The sequence below is a fragment of the Ochotona curzoniae genome, unplaced genomic scaffold (genome assembly GCF_017591425.1).
Source record: "Ochotona curzoniae isolate NIBS_2020 unplaced genomic scaffold, NIBS_Ocur_1.0 contig_4148, whole genome shotgun sequence".
In the NCBI taxonomy this organism is placed as follows: domain Eukaryota; kingdom Metazoa; phylum Chordata; class Mammalia; order Lagomorpha; family Ochotonidae; genus Ochotona; species Ochotona curzoniae.
In genome coordinates this window covers 4,621,589-4,641,481 of record NW_024466146.1, presented here as the reverse complement: position 1 = coordinate 4,641,481, position 19,893 = coordinate 4,621,589, and the positions used below count along the sequence as shown (strand labels likewise).

The 19,893-nt window shown below is 37.4% G+C and overlaps 1 protein-coding gene across 1 annotated transcript in view; it reads right to left on the bottom strand.

The window, feature by feature from the left end:
• Positions 1-19,893, bottom strand: part of ADAM23 (ADAM metallopeptidase domain 23) — a 148,179-nt gene that overhangs the window by 10,083 nt on the left and 118,203 nt on the right. Inside the window, exons 19-24 of the mRNA XM_040984405.1 lie at positions 17,450-17,500; positions 16,730-16,793; positions 15,163-15,268; positions 13,797-13,916; positions 11,459-11,627; positions 9,098-9,209 (exon numbers count right to left, since the gene is read on the bottom strand). Coding sequence (XP_040840339.1) covers positions 9,098-9,209; positions 11,459-11,627; positions 13,797-13,916; positions 15,163-15,268; positions 16,730-16,793; positions 17,450-17,500 — 622 coding nt within the window. The remainder of the gene's footprint in view (positions 1-9,097; positions 9,210-11,458; positions 11,628-13,796; positions 13,917-15,162; positions 15,269-16,729; positions 16,794-17,449; positions 17,501-19,893) is intronic.

Here is a 19,893-nt window from a genome sequence, read left to right as displayed (position 1 = left end):
GTGTGTAAGTAAAGCATCCACATGCTGCAACTAATTTAGACTGTTTGGTAAATGATATCATGATACATTAGGAAACCGATAATTCATTCCTGAGCCACTATGAAATGTTACAACTATCACCACAGCCAAGCAGAAAAGAGTGTGTGCAAAGTGCTGCTTCTGGCATTCATAAATGTTTTCTCTGTAATTAGAGAGGGAAGGGAAACTCGTAATAATCTTTCAGTCTACAAATTAGCAACCTCATGACACAGCACGCCATGGAGAGCTGACGCTACTCTGGGCGTGCAGATCAAGCATGGAGCAATCTAAATAAAGACATCATGAGAGCTGTGTTTGGGGACGTAATCGGCAAGTGGCACAGAACGCATTTATCTACACCCTGGATTCTTTGCAGACAAACCCACTAGATCAACTGCAGCTGTTCACTTATGCTTGTGTATGTTTAGATTAAATTTCTTTTTATTCTTAACGCTCCTTGCACCCAAATATTATGTAAACTTCAGGTTTGATCTATTAACCTATTTTATCAGAACAAAATGAAGGCAGTATCTTAAATATCTTCTTTGAATAAAGTCTCCTATGTCACCCTAAATAAATGAGAGAAAATATCAATGATTATCATTCTTATCTTTCAAAAGCACTACAATGGTTCATAATCTCTAGTTGATATGTGGACCTATTCAACGGGTGAAATTAAATTCCTTATAACAATGCTAAGAAAATATTGACAAAGAAGCAATTATTTTTCCAATAGATAGTAAAATGAAAAAAAAAAGGGAGGTTCATATTTTTTAATTTCTCTTCTAAGTGATAGAATTGTGGAAGTTTGGACTGTTGCTTAATTGGGAATATACCATAAGCACCCCCAACAATATTTTATGCCCCACATTGTTCCAGACAGGAGAAGGTTCAGTATTGCACGAGAAAACCACAAGACACAAACACATCCAAATCACACCACAAGTGGCACGACCACAGGGAACAGAGTCCACAAGACAGAGGTTGGCAGACACAGGTAACAAGCTTCATTTCACACACCAGGCACCACATAGGAATACTCGTAAACTCGTAAGATGCTTACTCTATTCCCCACCCTGTGCCTCCAAAAATCACCCCCAGGGCCAGAATGGTGCCCGCCACGGCCCCTATTAGCCTGCTCGTGGCCAAGTTCACTGTGTGGAGGGAAAAGGGAGATCTTTTAACAACGGAAATCACAAACTGATTAAACTAACACAAAAAACCATCTATTCAGGAAATTCTTTGAGAGTTAGTTAATGTCAGGATCTCTGCTTCTAGATTTGAAGATACTCAAAAAAAATTGAAGGATAATTTTGAATTTACCTTCAAATTTCACACATTCTATTTTACAACAAAATGTTTGGAAACACATTTATATGCACAAATAAGCCAATCTGAATGACAGCTACTACCAGATGTGAGGTAAAATTAAATGCAGTTCAAATTGCATGGAGCAAATATGTGTCTCAATTACAAAAATAAATAACAATAAATAGGTTTTTATAAACTCTCAAACTGTAAAATACACCTAAGAAGGTACATCTTAAAATTTAGAATATATCAGTTTCATCATAACTCTTAAACTTTTTAAAGTAGCTTCAAAATTAAGTGTACATTTACCTGAGAAGTTCCTAAAAATACCTCAAATATCTACAAAGTTTTAATTGCTGCTTTAGTCTATGGATAATTAGCTTTTTGTTTATAATCTCCAATATATAAATTATGAACCAGGAGAACCTTGGGGGCTCCAGGAAATCATATCAATTTCTGCTGAGACTAAGTGGTGGGCTCCTGCAGGGAAATGCTACCTGTATATCCCACAGCACTTCCACACGTGTTGCCTAATCTACATTGGAAAATGGGCCTTGAGTGGGTAGAGATGAGCAAGGTTTGGGGCTGAAGCCAAAAGGCCAATTCTTTAGGACTGTGTATACCTATAAGCATGTGGACACGTACAGTGTTTGTCACATTTCTATAAGAATCTAAAGTACTGGTTTTAAATTGCCTTACCCACAAAAACAGATGCTGTTCAATGAAGCCATACTTCACAGAGAAGGTGTGCGAGGGGACACCATTAAATAAAACAAAGAACACAACCTGAAGCCACATTTGTTAAAGGCCTAATAGAGGGCTTACAGATCTTCGTAGCATGATGCTCTCCAAGGAGGAGCAGGAATGGCTGATCTCTAGCCCTGTTGAGTACTTGTGCAATTACTTGACCTTATCACGTGGTCAATGATCTACATCAGAGTCCGGTGTTGTCACTAAGCACAATCTGCCTTGTTCTCCAAAACCAAAAGAAATCAGAACACAACAGCAAACAGGAAGAAGTTTACCCGGAGCACTGAGGGAAAGTGAAGGAGACAAACATGCAAAGTGGTGGATAAATTGTCTAAATAGGAGAAAACATCACAATTCAACATAACCTGAACTTTCAAACTACAAAGGCAAGCACTGAAATGGAAATGAAATTCACTGAAATGAAAATCAGTGATTTTAAAATTGTAAATTAAGCAGGATACTTTATAACTTCTTTTCTTTCTGAAGTTCTAGGAATTGGCTCTCAGAGCTCAAAATATAGGATATAGAGCCTGATTACATCTTTATATTTTTATAACAGCACTTTATTTATTTATTTATTTATTTATTTATATACACTATCCCCAAATGTGACCTAAGTAAATATTTGTTATTTTTAAGATTATAACAGTTTGAAGGATGAATAACAATTTTAAAGGCTTTTGTGTTTGCTACAGTTCAATTTCTTATGGCAGAAACAAGAGTATTAGGCAAAACATCTTGCAAGTGTTAAAAACTCAACCAAAGGAATAAGAAATTCATGCATTTGTTTCAAATATGTATTCAATAGAAACAATATAGTCTATACTCTCCACTGAGCAAGAATAAAGATCTCTAAACCCTTAACTGACAGGTACTGTTAACACAAAAAGGAGGGAAAGACACTTGTTCCCCTTCCCTCCCACTCCTTCTGGTTTGGAATACAGAAAGCTTTAGGAGGCTCTGTTCCATTCTCTGTTATTAAACCTGGCAGAGTTGTCTCCTCAAGACTCAACTCCTTTTCATTCTGACCTGAATTAACTGACTGACTCAGACGTGGGTGGATTTTTATGAGGGACATGTTTGAGAACGGCCGTTGTAGATGCCTCTCAGAGTTCAGAGGAATTATCTGATGGAAAAAGTTTTCCTTGGAACTTTGAGAGATTAAAATCCAGCTTTGCTCTTAGACCCATTTATTTACTGTGGAAAATGTCTTCATTCATTCTCTCATTATCAATCAGGCACTTGTTTTTCTTCAAAGAAACATGTTGGGCACACAATTATATGGAAGCATGAATGTGTGTGTGTGTGTAAGTATTCAAATACATATATGTCTTATCCTAATGATCATGACATTGTTAAAGCTTCTAGCTGTTCACACGGTGTTTGCAATAGGAATTTCACTTTGCTCCTGGACAACATACTTTCACAACAATGAATTTGTGGAACCTGATTATTGCCTACTTTTCATATTTCTTTCTGTTGTTTGTTGGTTTATTCTTTTTAGTCATGGTCTCTGCTGTCTTGGACTATTTAAACTAAAAGGTAGAATTTTAAATAACAAGACACAGAGTATTAATTTTTTCCTAAGGTTTTCTATTTTATACGCAGAGTTCCCTAGACAAGTCTCATGCAATACACATATCACAATGTTGCCTTCTTTGAGACTGCTTTTGGCCTTGCCTCACACATTGACACAGGGAGGTACACTGTTGCATCCATGTAATTCCCATGAGGCAAAAGTGCAGTCAGCAAGGATGTATTATTTCCCTAAATTATTTTTTTATCATTAGGATTGGAAATAAGTGCAAAATTCTTTATGTTTCAAAGTAAAATTTGATATTACAAATAGAAATCTGCCTCCATATTTCAATATGTTAAATATCCTATCGAATCTCTTTATTCTTTTTCATAAAAGAAAAATTAAGTTCTCCTTTTGGATAAATTACCAAAATTCTTTAAAAAGTTGCAAAGTCAATTATTTTGTATGGAAACACTATTTCAGTTTAGGAACTCAATGAAAATATCAGAGTTATTCAGAACTCGAACAAGATAAATTCATAAATACTAACATTTTTTTAGATAGGCTAAATCTTTAAGTTATTGGTGTAACCATGGTAATGAGGGAAAGCCCCAGGTGACATGTAATTATATAAGAACATAGTCAATCTAAGATAATCATGATGTCTTAAAACTAATCATCTGAACATCAAAATAAAAGACAGCTACACACACAAAAATCACCAAAATAACAGATGCAGAACATAAATACACTCAGTAAAGAACTCTTTCTGTGGCATTCTAAATGCTAGTAATACAATACTTCCCTCTATTATACACACATAATAAGACCAAAGGGTAAAACAATGAGTTGGCTAATAAGCTTAGTTATCACGTGGCTGTTGTTTCTTCCTCGGTACTGAGCTATTAGCACTGGCAGCATCACTAAATCCTCAGATTTAAATAATGCAGTTCAAAAACAGGGGGCTCAGGATCACGTGACCACATTTTATTCCTGGATCTCCCAGTAAGTGACTGCTAACCCTCACAATTAATTTAGTTCTCTCAGTTCCAGAAAAATTAGCCTGCACCAAATTGCCGAGAAGTCACATTCCACCTGGTGTTGTGATGATGGCCATGACGATGGGGTCTGACAAATTTCCCAAGAATTACCTTGACCCAGACACATCACTGGGAGCATTTGGCAAGTGCAAGTTTCTTCTCTTCCCACTTTCCATGATGATTCAAAAGCCTGCATTGTATTCCATAACAAACACTAGGCAGAGGTGTCTACAATTTGGCAAAATTTAAAGGTGTTTAACATAGGCCTCCCTATTATATGTGGGAATCTAGGTCTTTTTTTTTTAAGATTTATTTATTTTTATTGCAAAGTCAGATATATAGAGAGAAGGATCCTCCATCCAATGACTCACTCCCCATGTGACCACAATGGCCAAAGTTGTGCTGATCGGAAGCCAGGAGCCAGGAACCTCCTCTGGGTCTTCCATGTGGGTGTAGCGTCCTAAGGCTTTGGGCCGCTGCTTTCTTGGGAAAAAAGCAGGGAGCTGGGTGGGAAGTGGAGCTGCTGGGATTAGAACCAGTGCCCATATGGGATCCGGTGCTTTCAAGGGAAGGACTTTAGCCACTAAGCCACCACACTGGGCCCAGAATCTAGGTCTTTTTAGAAGAGGTAAGAAAACCCCATCCTTGAAGAACAAACCAAATATCTCCTTCAGTGACTTTAACGGAAACAAACGGAGAGGACAGGAACAAGAAGGATTTTTCCATGTGAAATAATTAAAATGGAGGAAAAATAGTGTACCAAAGAAAGTTTCAATTTCTTGCCTTTGAATAATTTTGATTTGAGATGTTGGAATGAACTGTCTAGCATCCTTATACTAGTTGATAATTGTAGCAAGTGAAAGACACAATTGCCCTGTCAATAAATCACAACTACCCAGATGGAGAAGCTGTATTTCTTTTTGTTCCAAGAATTTACAGTTAAAACAAAGTAATATACAAACAGATAGGTTCATTTCCTACCTTTTCAAATTGATACATTCTCAAATCAAAGGCTACAGAATTACAGAATTAACCATTATGTGTACTAATTTAGTCTTGACACAAAGGGCAGCAATTGGGCATAAGCTGTCTTTTATACCCATGCTCGTGATTTCAAGAAGGTATGTATTTGCAGCCAGCATGGGTATAGCAGGTTAAGCCACTGCATATAACACCAGCATCCCAAATGAGCACTGTTTTGAGTTTCAGCTGCTCCACTCTCCACTCAGCTTCTTGCTAATGCAACCTGCAAAACAGCAGAAAATGGCCCAGAAGCCTGAGCCCCTGCATCCCATGTCAGACCAAGATGGAGTCCCGGTCTTCTGAATCCAGCTGGCCTGGTCTGGGCCATTGAAGCCATTTAGGGAGTGAACCAGCAGAGGAAAGCTTCTCTCTGTCTCTCCCTGGCTCTGTAACACTGACAATTCAAATAAACAAATAAGCAAATCTTTGTTTTAAAAGGCAAACATTTTTATTATTATCCTTGAAATTTTCTGTCCACATCAAGAAATATGCTAAAAGTAAATCAAACTACTATTTTCCTATAACTTCTCATTCTTTCTACACAGAAAGCCTTCCTCTACAAATGTTGAGTGGTGCTCAACACAAATGTGAAATATTTGGTGAAGGCCAAAACACTGTGCTTGATATGGCAGGTGCTAATCAAACTAAGTGCATCATAAGAAAGAAGGTACAATGTGTAGTTATAAAAACATCGGTACCTTGCACTGCTAAACCTACGAGCTAAGAATGCAATAATTCATCCAATACATTGTATTAATTACCTGTTGCTTTTCAGCCAGGCAATACAGCAAATGGATAGGGATAAGCCAAAAATTAGTACTAATGAAACATTTAATTTTCTTTACATATTCCCAAAAGAATGAGAGATATTTTGCATAGAGTACTGACTATGTAGCAGGGATGTGTCCTTTTAAAAAGTGGGCAGTCAGGAGACCAGTGCTGTGGTGTAACAGGTTTAGGTACTGCCTATGGTGCTGGCAATCCATACGGGTTCCAGTTCAAGTCCTCACTGTTCCACTTCTGTTACAGCTCCCTGATAACGTGCTGGAAAGCTGTGGAGGATCGCCCACGTGCATTGGCCCCTACAATCACATGGAAGACGCAGAAGAAGCTCCTTGTTCTTGGCTTCTGGAGCCACTGTGGCCACTGGAGGAGTGAACCAGTGGATGAGAGACCCCTTTCCGTCTCTCCTTCTCTCTGTCTTTCAAATAAATAAACAGATAAATCTTTTTAAAGATATACAGTCATCATTTACAAAAAAAATGAAAATAAATGTAAAGTTTATAAATTCTTTCTCTGCAACTTCTTTTAACCAAATATCAGAATAAAATTACAAAACCTGTAACAAAATATTAAAATGCATGGTTTTTTGTTTCCCATTTTACTAAATATTAAATTGTATCGAGATTAAAAGTTATAAATCACTCATGGATAGAGTTTTTAGTTGTCTTAAAAGTGCTTTCCTGGATACAATAATCTAAAGAAATATTTGATCTTTACTTACATCAATGAGCTATCTTCAACATAATCAAAATTACTGGAGAGTAACAAGAATTTTAACAGTTTCAGAACCAACTAATAATTATAATAATTCCATTGTCTTCATTAACAATGAAAAGAGAAAACATAGGATGTAACATATAAGAGTGCTTGTATTGTTTGTTTTTAGTTATGTCAAGGAGTTAAAAGTGATTTATTTTCTTTTTAATCTTTTTTGTCCTTCCAAAGTTTTCTACGTTAAATGTGTTATTACTTGAATGATCCAAGAGGTTATTTTTAAAAGATAATACAAATACCAAAACATTCTTGAGGAAAAATCAAAACAAAAAAAAAATGCAAACTTCTCTCAGAAATAGATGCTTGTGTCTCCAACTCTGGGGACAGACGAGTGAAGAAACGAACACCAGATAGCCACAAAAAATCATCCCCTACCCTACCTGGGTTACAACGACAGAGTGCAAGCAAACTTGGCTCTGCTTCTGTGTCTGTTGAGCCCTTTGCCCAGGGAACATTAAACCTCCCATGAGGAAATATTCTCTAGATCTTTAAAAATATCACAGACTGACTAAGGAAAGATTTGAGAAAAAGTGACCCTCTTGTCAGAGTCTTTATCTAACTACTAAAGATGGAGCCAAGAATTTTTTTGTTCCAGTTTTAAGTAACAAAAGACGAAATGTAAAAGTGCAATAGGTTCCCTTATAGAAACAGATCAGAAATAGATGGTGAGAGGATGATTATGATTCTTATGCAATTTTTAGCTCATGGGCATATAAAATAAATGCAAAAAATGTAATTTAGCACACCCACTATTACCCAGCAAGTCACATGCAACTGAATCACCCTAACACTCTTCAGGAACTGAGGACGATGGAACTCTGTCTGCTTTTGGAGCAATATTTTCCCATACAAACTACACCAGAGTACAGTTTAAATGAGTATTCATGCAAAGTAAGCAGTTCAAAATTCTACTATTTCTGAATGTATTTTCCTATCTGTAGATGAAAAACATTGTAGTTATTTATAAAAAAAAATAGCTTAGCAGTACCATGAGAAGAGGATATACATCAAAATTATTGTATGTTGAACTTGTTTCAAGTATTCCTTGGTTTCTCAGGTACAATACCAGAAATATTAGAGTAAGCATATTGCCACGAACGACTTTTCCAGATCTTTAAGAATAATATCAGGGATAGAAAACAGAGAGAAAAATGAGGATCTGATGATCCTATTCATGACAGCATTGACTGTATTATAAAGTGATACAATGGACAGAAGTGTGACACTGGAATCAGAATCCTGGCCCCAGCCCCAGCTCTCATCACCTGGAGAGCCAGATACACCACATGCCACCAGGGACTGAGCATTCTCAACTGTAAAACTGGAAGACACGGACACTCCTAAGTGACAACTTTAACTTCTCTATCTTCAACCAGTGATTAAACACAAGGTCTTCTTTGAAGAATTAAAGGCCTGTGAGTACTCCAATTCCTTCTTAATTATACAAAAGAACATGGAAGAAGGCTACGACTTCCCTCTGGAGGGATTCAAATAGAAATGATGAGAGTTTCATGTAAGCTAAAAGGATTCTGTTACTAATAGAGAACTAACATGGCTTAGAAAAACTATAAATAATTGGTATTTGTAATTATGGGGGGAAAAGAGTTTTTTTTTTTAAGAAAGGAAAATAGAACTAATAGAAATCTGCATATTTACTTCTTCCTAATCTCAGTTCTAGTAAGGAGGGCATTCAAACACATTTCCTTAACTATAATATGCATAGAATCCTCAATGCTGCAGTAACATGAATCATAGATTTAATGGCAAGACAGAAATTCTAATGTGAATCCTACAAAATCCATGAGAGAGTTGTATCACTGTACTGCGAAAGTCATAATGAGCTCAGTTTGAAATGAATGGAAACTGAAATCACACAAACCCTTGGGTCCTTCATCCTTTGGCGGGGGCAAGTTCCTAACCGGATCCCGGATACTGCAGTCTGTCCCTGCCCAGGTGAAATCGCAGATGCACGTGGCTTCATTACTACACACCTATCAGGAAAACAAGAGCAGAGAATGGGCTTTTTCATTGAGCTTTGCAGAATCACAGTGAAAAATGCAAGTCACACACGAGCAAGGGGGAAACAGAAAACCATCGGTAGCTTTTGAAGTTTCCTATGGTTTTACACTACATGGGAAAACAACGTACAGATCATATTGCTGAATGATATTTTACTAATTATAGAAAAAATAAATATCAACAACAAGATATCTTAAAATTAAATTTGAACAATACATATTGACATTACGGAACACAAATGTCGGACAGGGTAGTTTCTTCAGAAGCAGCTGTTAATAGGAACATACTTCAAAAGAATATATGCTTAACTTAACAAATGCACAGGTCACTGCCAGAGGTGAAAGATTTTGGGCCCAAGAAGCATTAAAAAAGGATACCTAAGTCAGCAATACACTGCATTCTTTCACCACATCCAAAAACAACTCATTTGGTGGCACTTTCCCTGCCAAGTAGCAACCCTCCCACCTTCACTACCACGTCCTGAGCTGTTCTTTGTTCCAGCCAGAAGGAAGAATCCAGGGGAATCTGTGCCTCATCTCTCTACCCTTGGGTTCCAGGCTGTAGGCTGGAATGAACTTGAATCTTAAACAGTTATTTGAAAAGCAGACATGAAGTTTAAACCCTAGTCCCTCTGTGAAATAATCTCAGAGCTAGATGATTAAAGATGATAAAATCAAACTTGTAAGCTTTTTGGGCTGTGAAGTTATAATATCATGACTATCATTAACAAGGCTGGATTCAACCTCTTTTTATCAAGATGAAAAAGTGATGAGATCATGATCTTTCTGTTTCTTTCTGTCTTTCTCTTTCCGAGTGTGTGTGTGTGTGTGTGTGTGTGTGTGTGTGTGTGTAACTCTTTCCAACAAATAATTTTTGAAAAAAAAAAGATTAAAAAGTGAGAGTAGTAGGAAGGAAGGATTCATTTATACCATTAAGTTTTATGTTGCTACAACAACAGCTGAAATAACTGAAAAGGTTACCCAGTGATTTTGCTTTAATGCAAAAATGACTAAGATCCAGGTACATCTCATTTAATATTTCTAAAGACAAAGAGACTTTACCAAAAGTCCCTTGGACTGCAAGCAGCAAAATTAGGATTCAAACCCATGATTCTTCAGCTCCCAAATTTATGACCTTAATCAGTTTTATTTCCTATAAGTCTATAATTCAACCAAACCTCACACCTTAGACAGTAGTTGGCACAGCTTCTTGGGTCTTTCCACCTTTTTCTATCATGTACTTACCAATCTAATTTGCAATAATTTTGTCTTCGTTTTAGCATCTTCCTTTTTGATGGCTGCTCTGTTTCTTCAAGTCTCTTTTCTCTTTCTTGTCTATACGGATATTTGAAAACCCTTTCTTTTGCTAATTCTAATCTACTAAATATTTTATTAAAATTCATTTTTAGATATGAAGTCTAGGTTTGCAAAAGTTAGGACAATCTGTTCAAACATTTTGCTCTCAGAATTCAAGAGATATGCAGGCGAGAACAGGCATAGATTTTTTTGATTGACAATGGTCCAAAGCATAACTGTGTGACCTCAACCCTGTGATTCAAATCATTTACCCAACACCTAGTTCAGGGTGATCTCATATCATACTCATAGCTAAAAAATAGGCTCACTGAGCATTTGCATCAGTAGACTCTGTAAAGTTCATAGGTCCATGGCTATCTGCAATGCGAGGAAGCATCATGCCAAATACGAAGGGCCGGAAGGAGGAAGGAGTCCACCTTCTTGTTTATCCTGCCTCACTGCTGGGACTGGAACACTCAGAGCAATCCAGCTGAGGATTCAGGTTGTTCACTCCAGCAGTTCTACCAGTTCTGCCTTTGGTCTCAAACTGAATGACAGCACAGGATTTCTATTTTCTCCATCATAGAGATGGCAAGTGCGGGACTTTCCAGTCTCTACAGTCACATGAGACAATTTCTGAGAAAACTGCATTGATTTGGCAGATAACTATCTCCCACTGGTTTTGTTTCTGTGGAGATGCCTGAATGATACTAATATCAAGTTATGTTGAGAAAGTGGTAAATAGGAATAGCCAATATTACAAGAAAAAAAACTTTAAAATTAACAGTGTATTAGCAGAGAAAGATCCTAATATGTGTTAAAATCAGCACAAAAAATTGGCCATAACCATGAGAGGAGAATGAAACTGGAAATATCTACTGTGAACTCTGAGGATGCTTCCAGCCGGAACATAGGTATCTACTTACCCCATGGCCTGAACAGACTTTACCCTTGGAATCAAGAGGACAGCTGCTCATATTGAGGGCTTGAATCTGTAGGCACTTCCGATCTAAGCACATCATGGAGGGGCCACATGGTGTTCCATCTTCTACGTAGCCCACATCTGTATCATCATCTAAAACTACATGAGCACCACTAAAAAAAGGAAGATATCAACATAATCATTAGCACGACACTTAGAAACAAACCATCCACATGCATGCAGCTTGTCTTCCAGGAAATGAAGAGGCAGTCAACCTGAGTTACTCCCAGCATGTTCCCACTCTTTCCCCTTTCCTCTTATTGATGAGCATGAAAAAGTTACTGCCTTTCCCATAATTATTACGGTGCACATCATCAGGAAAGCATTATTCATAAGAAAAATAATCTAGGGACCAGTGTGATGGCTCAGTAGCTAGATCCTTGCCTTGCACACACCAGAAACTCATATGGATGCCAGTTCATGTCCCAGCTGGTCCACTTCCCATCCCACTCCTGGCTTGCAGCCTGGGAAAGCAGTAGAGGATGGCCCAAACCCTTGGGACCCTGAACCCATGTGGGAAACCCAAAGGAGGCTCTTGGCTCCTGGCGTTGGATCAGCTCAGTTCCGGCCATTACAGCCACTTAAAGAGTGAACCAGTGGACAGAAGATCTTTCTCTCTATCTCTACTTCTCTTTGTAAATCTGCCTTTCCAATAAACATAAATATATCTTTAAATAACTATTCTAAACCTTCATTTATTTCCACAACCCAACAATAAGACTAGGGTGTATGTGTTGATACAACAACAAAAGAAGAAAATATATCATTAGCTTCTTAATGCTTTCAGGTGTGGCATGCTACAGAGAAGCAAAATGTTGAGCAGAAATAGAAAATGGAAATATTTTTGAAATTTGGTATTATTACTCCAGAGGATCTGACCATTCACACACACACACACACACACAAAACCTAAACCATTTCATCTGTATTGATAGTTACTTCTAAAATTTGAAAGTTAGAAAGAACTTGAATTTGAATGTCATTACTATAATTATAATTATCTTGCTGCATATTTCACACATATGCCAATTTAGGCTATAATAAAATAACAGCATAAAACAATAATATCGTACCTAAAGATGTGAAAATGTACACATCCAAGGAAAGCCTGCATACGTGAAAGTAACTAAATCTGAAAACCACAAATTTATTTCCAGAAGAATTTATTGTCCTACCTTCTCTTCAAAATCCCTTTAAAACCATTCAAAAGTCAGAAAAATGGCAAACATTTGAGCATGATAGAATTAGTCCTAAAATGTATTCAAACTCACATTTGGATCATTCCAAATATGTTTACTCAAATAAAATGAAGGTTTGGTATTTTAGAATTACTAAAAATAAATTTGCGGACACAGAAACCAGTTCTGTAGGATGGCCAAAGTGTTTGAGCCAATCTTAGAATTATGACTATTTTGAAGGGAATACTTTTTGGAAACAAGAGTCCCTGGCTAATAATTAATAAATAATAGACCACACATCTATGTGCCTTGTACTCACACACAATTAGATATCAAACATCTGCTTATAACAATAAATGATATTTTACTATTTTCAAAATGTAATTAGATGTTTTGTTAAGCAGTATTTTAAACTAGATAAACACTGTAGAAAGTATAGCTTAAACTCCTTTTTTTGGTCATAAAATTGAAAAAAAAACTGTTCAAATAATGATGTATTTCAGTGTTAAAACATTAATCACAGAGATGAATATCACTATTCTACTTTTAGGATGATGATTACAAAAATGACTCACTGGGCCCTGAGCGATAGTGTAGTGGTTAAAGTCTCGCCTTGAACGTGCCAGGATCCCATATGGGCGTTGGTTCTAATCCTGGAAGACCTGCTTCCCACTCAGCTCCCTGCTTGTGGCCTGGGAGTGCAGTTGAGGATGGCCCAAAGCCTTGGGACCCTGTACCCATGTGGAAAACCGGAGGCCAGCAGCCAGGAACTTCCTCCGGTTTTCCACACAGGTGCAGAAGATCTTCCTCTCTGTCTCTCCTCCTCTCTGTGTATCTGCCTTTCCAATAAAAATAAATAAATCCTTTTAAAAAAGCCTCACTATAGCCAACAAGTAAAATTATGCGCAAAAATAATTTTCAGACTGATAATTCAACTTTGTATTTTAAGTTAACTCTCAATATGAAATCCATGTCCTAAAATCTAAACAAACTTCCCTTTTGTAAGAACTGAAAAACAATCTTTGCGTTTTCACTTTTCAGTCTGATGTTCTGAGGGTTGAAATGCTCATGCCTGCTTAGGTTTTCCAATGTTTAACATGTTACCTGCAGTCAATCACCCGGCCTTGATGGTAGAAGGAAGTTGGGATGATCTCTCCCTGGAGCTGACCAATACGCGGAGCTCGAGTGAGATTGGCGCAGAGTAAAAACCCACAGAACACGTCACTGCGCATGTTGAACAAAGAAGAAGAGCAGCACAACACACATCAGACATGATCAACAATATTTAGTCTACATACTCAGCTATGAATGAGATCTTAAAACTCCGCTTCTCACACAAAAAAACACTCACTCAGATATTGTTGGTTGGTTGTAACTTCCCTTTTGCCTTACCCAAGAGGACTGGGGAACTTTAAAAATCTTATGGAAAACTGAATTAAAACTGTCCTGGTGTTAAAAAAGAAAAAGTTGAAATTCATGCAGTTTTTCCACCTCAAGAACTCAGGATCAACATCTTGGAACACCTATACTTCACCACGAGTCTCCCTGGGAAAGCTTTGTTTTCTATGATTTTGTTATAGTTTTAAAGAATTTATTATCAAAGATTTGTTGCCACAAAATTCAACCACTGTCAAAGGCTACGTGGAATTTCAAAGTTTCATGCACTATAATAGAAAGCATCAAAGGCTACATGAAATTTCAGTTTCATATACTACAGCAGAAAACTTATTAATAAAAAAGTATCCAAACTTATCCTTAAATTCTTGTTCTGCTTCTAAATTGGAAGGAGAAATTTCCCTTGTTATGGAAAATAACCAGAGCATCTCTGGCCTGTAACTTCACACTTGCCTAGGTCCAAGTCATCAAATTAACCTTGGCGAACTATTAAATCATACTTCTAACTTTCCTCAATTAATCAAAAGGAAATATAGCAAATGTGTTCTAAAGGTAGCTCACTCCTGGAGAAAAGATGGCTTTAAAATGCATTCATTAGATGCTGTTAAAAGGCCAAAAAACTTTCATCTAGCTATTAGGTGTCTAGTTTAATCAACAGTGTTGTAAGTGTGAAAAGGTCAAAAACATCTCACCAAAAAAGGGCTCTATGTTGCATCTTAGATGATGTATATGCAATATATTATATTTTTTTCTAACAAAAGTAGAAAATTAAAACTAAAAATTAATTTGAAATGCTGTATCAAGGCTTCTTCATAGAACAATTTTCAGAACAACAATCAAAAAAAAATAACAGCATGTAGTATTTTTCAGATTTTGCAGCTATGGTTTCTGTCTGAACAGGCTATAAATTTAGTTTACAGCTACATGCTCCTAGATACACCAGCATATAAAATACACACTTCAAGTATGTGAGCAAGTGAAGATTATAGCAATTCAGTCATATGTATTATGTGTTTCATCTGCATTTGCATCAGAGCTTCCTGGGTCACGGTGCTCTCCAGAACAGGCCACTCACTGTTTGCTGCACTGGATCCAACGGTCTCCATTCTTTCCGCAATTGCCCTTCTCAGTTCCTTCTGTATTCAGCTTTTCATAGCAGAACTTGTCAGACCCTGTAGCCTCTTTTAGAGGCAGAGGCAGGCAAAGGAAAAAAAAAAAAAGATAATTTTACTTCTCTTTGTCATCTATAAGCAGTACTGAAAAAGTAAATCTATATGACAATTGGTTCTCCAGAAGCAAGAAAAATCCTCATTTGTAGCATTTGCCGATTTTTCTTATGTAAATACTCCATGGACATGGAGTAAATAGTCGACGGGATGTTTCTGGGCTTTTAAAATTCCCAAAAATTAAACAATTGGCCTCAACCAGTTAATATAAAAATAAATAAATAAAACAAAACAATACCCTCCAAAACATCATCTCTTCTTCAATGTGGAAAATGCATTTTTTTTCAATTCTTGTTAGTAGGTTCAGGTAGGAAAGTGGGAAATATAAACAGATATCAGTTAACTGACAGAAAGCTAGCAAGCATTCCTCATCCTGTCTTATATTATTATTAGACTAATTAATTACAAAGACTAATTACAAAGTCTTAGCCCACTGAGATCTCACTTTGGCATGTGGGGTTTGATATTTACATGTCTATATTAATCTTCTTTGTGAAAACTAAACCACTAATTGTAAATAGTTCAGATAAATATTATTAGCCAAAAACTGAAATCATGCCAGGAGCCCTGATCCTTCTTGCGCCTTCTGTTCCTTCCCTGTGACCCACAAGGCAGACTCTTCTCAGTGCTTCCATATGGTACTCAGGACCTGGAGTCCCTTGGAGAAGCACACCAAATGCCAGCAAGACTACATGGCTATAACTTTAGAGAATCAACAAAGTGGACTTCAAAGTGTACGTGGGATAATGGAAATTCTATTTTCAAAAATAATTTTGAATTTTTTAAAAAACTTACTAACATAACAGTGTCTCGGCAAATGCGTGAAAACTACAACACAATTCTCGTCAATTCTAGCTAATGTGACACTGATACAAGGAGAACATATTTAAAAAGATAATTTCATTGCAGTGCAAAGAAGTTCAAGAATAGTTTCTTTTCATAATATCCATTTCCATGAACTCTTAGTCATGGCCAGGGACTTATTCAAATCTTGGGAAGTTATTTATGTCCTTTGAACTGAGACAGTAAATGACAAAGCTTGGAAAACGTCTAGCTCTTTCTTGAGATTAAAAACAAAACAAACAACAACAGCAAACTTGGTGGAGGCCAAGAGGAAATGGCACATCACCCATGGGAAAGGACAACAAACACGACCTCTGTACTCAATCCAGTCCTGGAAAGCAGGTGCAACACCCATTCTCTAAAAACCACAAGTAGTGAAAGACTGACATTTCTGATAATGAGTCCCTACGTTGAGCAAATGTTTTCTGTAGTTGTTGTGACGAAGATTCACAGTTCTCTTTATTCTTGCTCTTTTCTAGATTTTTTTCAGCAGTACTCCAAGCTGTGCACCTCTTCCAGTGAGACTGGCTGGGAACAACATTCAGAGAAAGCCGTTTTGTAAGTGTGACCTACTTGTTCCCCAGATGAACTGACATTGGTTGTCTCTGGTCTTGCATTCGCCATTGTAGCAACGACCCTGAGGGCAAGAGCACGTGAGTTGTGAAGCAAACGAAGTCAGTTCCATTTTCTCAAAAATTTGCCTATAAAGTCTTCTTTTAGCAAAACTGGAGAAACTTTGTAAAATTCATCTCCATAGCCTAGTATTTTCACAGCAACCAACAAGAACCATATCATTCGAAGAGGTGTATGAGAATAACTTAGAATATAAAACTGAGAAAAGACTTCATAGTACAGTTTCATAAATGGAAACTAATCACTTATAATCTCATTTTTAGGGTATCAGAACTAGTACAGTTCTTCTGATGACACCAAAATAATGTCAACATCACTTGTACAAAAGTGGTTCAACTATAATGTGGCTTCACGGAAAAAATGGTGGTATAATAGACTGTAATATTTCCCATAACAGGCTACACCGACTGAAAAATGGTCCTAACTCAATATATTACATTCTTAATGCTTCCGCCTTTACAATTGTTTTGTATACTTGCAATCTGAATAATTTGTCATTAGAGTCAGATAGAATATATATATATTTAGTATAATATAAAATAAATATGGATTATAGCCTCACTATAACACTTTCCTTGAGTTAACTTCAAAGCTATATTCATCAACAAGAAAAATCAACCTAATTCTTAAATTACAATTAAAACTCAGACACCAGTATACCTGATTTTGATTGCATGCATATCCATCTTGCTTATGAAGATTTGGTGGGCACTGAAAAATAAAATCTTTTTAGATAATGTTTGGCAAGTTGAACACTTTCAGAAAATATAAACAATGCATAAAATGCAAAAGAAACTGAAAGAACGATGACTACATACTTTGAAGAAATTAGGAAAAGATATATTACAGTTCAAGTGGGTTATCCAAAGTAATGCTACTATTTGTAAAAGCAGTTAATAAATTGGGCCCACGAAATGGATGCTTTCCATGCTTTTCTGTTTATTGCAAGGTGTACTTGAATAACAAAACTCATTTACTTGCTTACCAAGTTAAAAGTAGAAGGGATTAAAGTCAACAGTAAAGGAAATGAATCAGCTTGTTACGGAGGAGTGAACACATTCGAAAATTGATTTACAAGGCCTTGCTCAGCTCCATGAAAATATCAAGCCTGCATCCGACACCATGACCCTGACCGGCTGCTTGGCTGAGACAGGAAGTACTCTGCCTTTAACTCAGTGTAAGTGATTAATCTCGTTACTCTCTGACCTCTCAAAGCGTGAGCAATCTGTGATGCGGGTGGTATTTATCTTTATAGATTTCTTCATCAAATAACTTTTTTAAAACACATATTTTATTGTCTCTAAAAATTCCACTGAATAAGAGAGATTTGATCTGCTGCATTTAAATAAATTTTAGAAAAAGGCATGCTAAAAGCACTGTCTTGTATCCAAAGCAAATACCAAGATACACAGCTGTGGCAAGTGAATAAAAACAGTAATATTAGGGCAGGCGCCATGGCTCAACAGATTAATCCTTTGACCTATGGTGCAGGTATCCAATATGAGTGCCAGTTTATGTTCTGGCTGCTCTCCTTCCAGTCCAGATTAAGTATTGAGAAAGCAACGGAGCATGGCCCAACTCCTTGGGATTCTGCATCCACAGAGGGGACTCAGAAGAAGCTCCTGGCTCCCGGCTTCGGATCTGCTTAGCTCTGACTATTGTGGCCATTTGGGGAATGATCGAGTGGACAGAGGACCTTCTCTCTGTCTCTCTTTCTCTGTGTACATCTACCTTTCCAATAAAATAAATAAATAAATCTTTAAAAAAAAACCAGCAATATGTATCAAAGTTCTCCTCAGCTTTCACCTTGTCAGTGACCCTCCATCCTCCCAATTGATTAGCCTAAAAAAATCAGATAATCCATTCCTTTCACACCTTCCATACACTGTCTCCAAATCCTCTTAGCTTTACATTTAAGATGCCATTATTTGACGCAATTTTTCTCCATTCCCATCCCTAACCTTGACCAAATCACCACCATCTCCAACTCACAAGTCCCCTGCTTCACTCTTGTCTCTTTAGATTCTATATTACTACAAATATGGTCCCCTTAAAAATGTAGATATCAGGGGCCAGTGTTGCAGTAAACCTGGCTAACTTGCCACTTGCAACACAGCATTCTATGTCAGTGCTAGTTCAAGTTCCATCTGCTCTTCATCCAATTCATCTTCCTGCTAATGTGCCTTGGCAAGGCAGCAGAAAGTAGCTCAGCTCAGGAACTTAAAGCATTGTCACTCATGAGAGGACCCAGAAGTAGACCCAGGCCTCTGGTTCTGGCTTTATCCTAGCTCAGCCCTGGAGAGTAGACCAGCAAATGGAAGACGGATACCTCGCTCTCTCTCTGTCACCCTGCCTTTGCAAGTGGTGTTGAGGTGTAGCAGGTGACACCTGTGATGCTGGAGTCTCATATGGCTACCAATTCACAAGCCTGCAGCGCAGGATGGGCACCTGTCACCTACGTGGGAAGCAGCCTGGCCCAACCCTGGCCACTGTGACCATCAGGGCATGGCACCAGTAGAAGGAAGATAATCTCTTTGTCTCTATCGTTCTCTCTGTAACTCTTTCAAAGTAAGCAAGTAAATCTTGAAAAAAGAAAAAAAAAGCTTTAAAAGACATGCAAATATCAGATCATGCCCATCCTTATTCAAAACCCTCAGGTAGCTTTACATACGACTCATTGGCCTTCAGAGTTCAACACGATCTGCTCTCACCCACACGCACCCTGTATTCTCTCTGTGCTTTCTGCTTTCTACCATGTTTGAGCTGACTCTTTGCGAACAGGCCAGGTCTATTTCACATCCATGGCCTTCTCTCTTCCTTCAGTCGTCCCTCAAGATCCCTGCATGGTCCCCACCTCACCTAGTTTACAGCTCCACTCCACTGCACTTACTACCACTGATGAGTTATAGCAGAACAATCCTATTTGTTCATTATTATCCCCAACATGATGTGAGCTCCATGAAGACAGGATTTTAGATTTTTTTGTGGGTTTTTCTAGTATACACAACAATTCTGAGCCTATAGTATATGCTCAACTATTATTTACCTGTTGAGGAAGCAAAAAAATGAGCTGAGTTGACTCAATTTTTTCCATTGTGCATGGC